Genomic DNA, 3755 nt, shown 5'->3' with positions numbered 1-3755 from the left:
CAAACAGAATGGAAGGTAATGGCAGACGCAGCCAATCACTGATAGAAAAATATTCATACATGTTTTCCATTTTTTGTTGCTGAAGGATTTGAAGTTAGATAATTAGATGATTTTTTTTCTTTTTTTTGCTTTTGTAGGAAACCATTTACATCGATACTCAAAAGTGCTCGAAGGTCATCTTGGTACAGCAAGGTCAAGGATTTTGCCAACATGTCCAAGAGTCATCTATGCAGCAAGTCACCCAATAAATAAGTCAGCTCCATCGTAAGTGACTTAAGTTAATACTTTGTTTAATTCTAATTATTGTACACCTACATGTATCCCCTATTTTATTTTTGACCTTTTCTTTTGTATTTTAATCTGTTGTCCCTTTCATCAAAACAATTTTTCAGACACACAGAGAGTGAGTATGATGAGTTGAGCGAATTTAATGTGCAATATTTCAATTACCTACATGTATATGTACATTTATGCAATCCCCATTATTCCCAAACGAGACATATCTCCCTTCACAAAATAGCATGTATAAATTCTGAAAATTATGAACAGAACAAGAAATATAAGGTAAATATTTGTTCTTTGAATTCCATATTGATAAACGTTCCCAGTCTATTTTTATGTACTTTTCACACAGACATTTGCTTTGCATGATTTTGTCTTCTGTTAACTTTATTTCATTGTTTGAAATTATTTTATATTTTTACTGTTAAGTCTTTTCTTTAAATAATATATGTACAAAGATTTCATATATAATTCATGAATGTTTTTAAAATCAACAACTTGGTGTAAGGAACAGAAAGAGTTTTGAGAGATTAGTATTGATCTAGCTACAAGTGATTAGAATTCATTTGTTTGGCTTAAGTTTAAAAAATGCATTCTTGACGTATAAATAAAAGCACATGTACTTAAATTTGCAAATGCTTGAGTTTAAGTAACTTTACGGTCTTCAAAAATCACCCATTCCCATTCAACCGATTAATGATAAATTTCTCCATTTGCAAAAAATTTTTGAAGCTGATGTTCAGTGTTGCATAAATTAGGTGCTAGTTATCACAGCATGGTGAGAGGAGGGGGTTTACCAGTTATCACTCTAAGCATGATGGTACAGGAAGTTCATTAATTCAAGGAGGTCAGTAATTTAAAAGGTCATGTGACTTGTTTTTTTTTTTTTGCAGAAATCTTTTCCAGCAGCAGAAGCTGCTCTCCATTGGACTAGACGAGTCAGTGCCCCTGGGGAGAAGACACGTGGAAGAGGATTTAATTGAATCATTGGAGGCCAAGGAGAACTTTGGCAATGGCGCGGCCCCTCACATCCAAGGGGGAGGAGGGGCCATGCAAGACATTGACTCTAACAGTGTGTTCCCAGTGCTGGCCTTTATAGGCACTGGCCTCGTACTGTTGTTTCTGCTCAATCAGTACTACAGGGGGCGCTCTAAGCCTCGGAGGAAAAAGCCCCGATTAAAAAAGTTTCCCACAATGTTGTATGGGACAAAGGGACCAAGTGTTTAACAGAAGTTACTCCTAGATGCCAAAGATATTCAGAGGAATCCCATTAATCTTCATATCAGATGTATATTATTCCTTCTCTTCAAATCTTTAAAACAATAAAGAAAATAGATATTTAGTACCTCTACAATGGAAAGAATTTTCTTTTTATTGTTACATAATACATGTTTATAACATTTTGAAGTCTTGAAAAAAGATGGTCTATTTAATAATTATGCATGTTAAAGAGGCTTTAAGTTGTGAAATTGATGTTTACCAATTTTCTATCAAAATCAGTTTCAAAGGAATGTATAATAATGACCAATGTAAAACTTTAAGTTTGTACAAAAACAAAAAAATTAGATGTAAATATTACATTGAATAGATACTTTTATACTGTAAAGAAATACATGTACATAAGGATTAAGTTTTGAACCCTCTGAGAAAAGCATGGCTAATGCCTCTTTTAGTGATTCTAATATAAACCTTAATGTAGTTATTAATTCACCGTTACAATAGATTACATACAGTTATATTTTTTGAAATGTTTGATACTGATGGAACTGTTTTGATCTTGTTTCAAATCTGTACCTCTGTTACTATGTTTTAGTGAGTGTGTGCTTGTGCTTGTGTTTGTTCATGTGTGTGAGAGTGGGTACCTAATGGTATATGTATCATTCCATTGTAGGCTAAGAGTGTGTGGAAAAAAGCATACATGTACATGAGTGAGTCATTCAAGAATGTTTGTTTCTATGATTAATTGTTGAAATATGGTATTAATAGATAAACTAGTCAAACATTTTATATTACATGTATCTGCATACAATTTATACCATTTACAATTATTTAGTATTCTTGAAAATAGTGCATTTTTATATCAGCTTAATTTTTTTTTATAATCTTTGTATAAATAATTGCTGGAATGTGATTTTGCCATCAACCATTTTCATACTACTTTCAGTCTTTCATATTTCCATGTACAATGATACAGTGCACTGAAATTTATACATTATTCCCCATTTTCAAAAGGTGAGTTATTCCCCCTGAAGGGAACTCTTTTACTGTGTTTAATACACATGCGCTAAAACGAAAGTCACTTCCGCGGACGTTCTTGATGTACACATGTGCATGGTGTAATGCCTCTGTCATATGACAAACTGTTATTGTGTTTGTGAATAAAAAGATGTATTTATTTAAAATTGCTCACTCATAGCCTCTTTCTGGATTTGTATTAATCTGTATACTAGTATAATAAGGCGCTGTGTGATCCCCCCCCCCTCTTACAAAAATAAAAAACGAAACAGATTACTGATAAAATGCTGAAACATATATGAATAAGCCTATTTTTTTAAAAAACAAAAGCTAAAATTTCATTTTCGGTAGTGGATGTTCTGCAGACGGATCGTCATTATTTACAAAATGTGCAGAACAAATTTAAGAATTTTTTGTACAGTTATAGAGTTTTTATGACTTAACCTAGTCTGTTGCAGCCATATTTTCTTCTTTGCATTTCTAGGAATATTTTGGAGATTGAAGACATGTCCATCTACATTTTTTCCTCTGAAATTGCTGCATATACAGCAGTAGTTCGTCTTCCGCGACCGACATCAAGAAACTGCGATTTTGCTCGATTGTATGTCATAACATAGTTTACTTACACGAACACATTTGGTGACAATTGAAGGCCTATTTCATTTGAATTAACGGTGTTTCTAGAAATTTACATTTGAAAAATAATTGATTCACTTTATAGTATTAAAACTTTGAATGAAATTCTAAATGCATAATTTAATCTCATGTGCTCATATAACGAAGAAAGACTAATTAAAATAGCATCGACCTGAATTCGTGTTACATATGTCGTATAAAATCTGAGCTGCATTTAATCAAAGTTTTATTGTAGGATCTAAGCATATATATTCCCGAGTAAAATACACTTATTTTGTTTTGTTCAGAGAATTGACAGCAGAAACACGAAATTGATACAATAATTTCCGAGCGTATTTCTCGTTAATACAGTTCGTTAAAACATTCTTTTCGTAAAGTGATATTTGTTTTTAAAATCCTTTTAGTGTATGTATTTATTTTTATAACTTATACTTTTTGCAAGGTGTGTAAAAACAATATCGGAGAGAGAGAGAGAGAGAGAGACAGGCTCATGAAACATCGTGTAACTGACATACATGTACATCTGTTAAGAAACATATATATATATATATATATATCGTAATTATATTGAATTCACAATAAATAATTCTAATGATTTTTAA

At 31.9% G+C, this 3755-nt stretch overlaps 1 protein-coding gene across 1 annotated transcript; it reads left to right on the top strand.

Moving 5' to 3' along the window:
- Positions 1 to 8: 8 nt before the first annotated feature.
- LOC134242270 (membrane-bound transcription factor site-1 protease-like) lies at positions 9 to 2493 on the top strand. The gene is made up of 3 exons (XM_062724358.1): positions 9 to 15; positions 138 to 264; positions 1176 to 2493. The coding sequence occupies exons 1-3, from the start codon at positions 9 to 11 to the stop codon at positions 1507 to 1509; spliced, it is 468 nt and encodes a 155-aa protein (XP_062580342.1). The 3' UTR covers positions 1510 to 2493.
- Positions 2494 to 3755: the final 1262 nt, after the last annotated feature.

This window comes from Saccostrea cucullata, unplaced genomic scaffold (genome assembly GCF_032062105.1).
Source record: "Saccostrea cucullata isolate Sc308-1 unplaced genomic scaffold, CSIRO_AGI_Scuc_v1 ctg21708, whole genome shotgun sequence".
NCBI classification, from domain to species: Eukaryota; Metazoa; Mollusca; class Bivalvia; order Ostreida; family Ostreidae; genus Saccostrea; species Saccostrea cuccullata.
This window is presented reverse-complemented; position numbering and strand designations above follow the sequence as displayed.

What these genes read in the sequence shown, in the direction of transcription:
- LOC134242270 (XM_062724358.1), top strand. An exon ending in ATAAATAAGTCAGCTCCATC is followed by an intron (nt 265 to 1,175) that starts GTAAGTGACTTA and finishes TTTTTTTTGCAG; the next exon opens with AAATCTTTTCCAGCAGCAGA.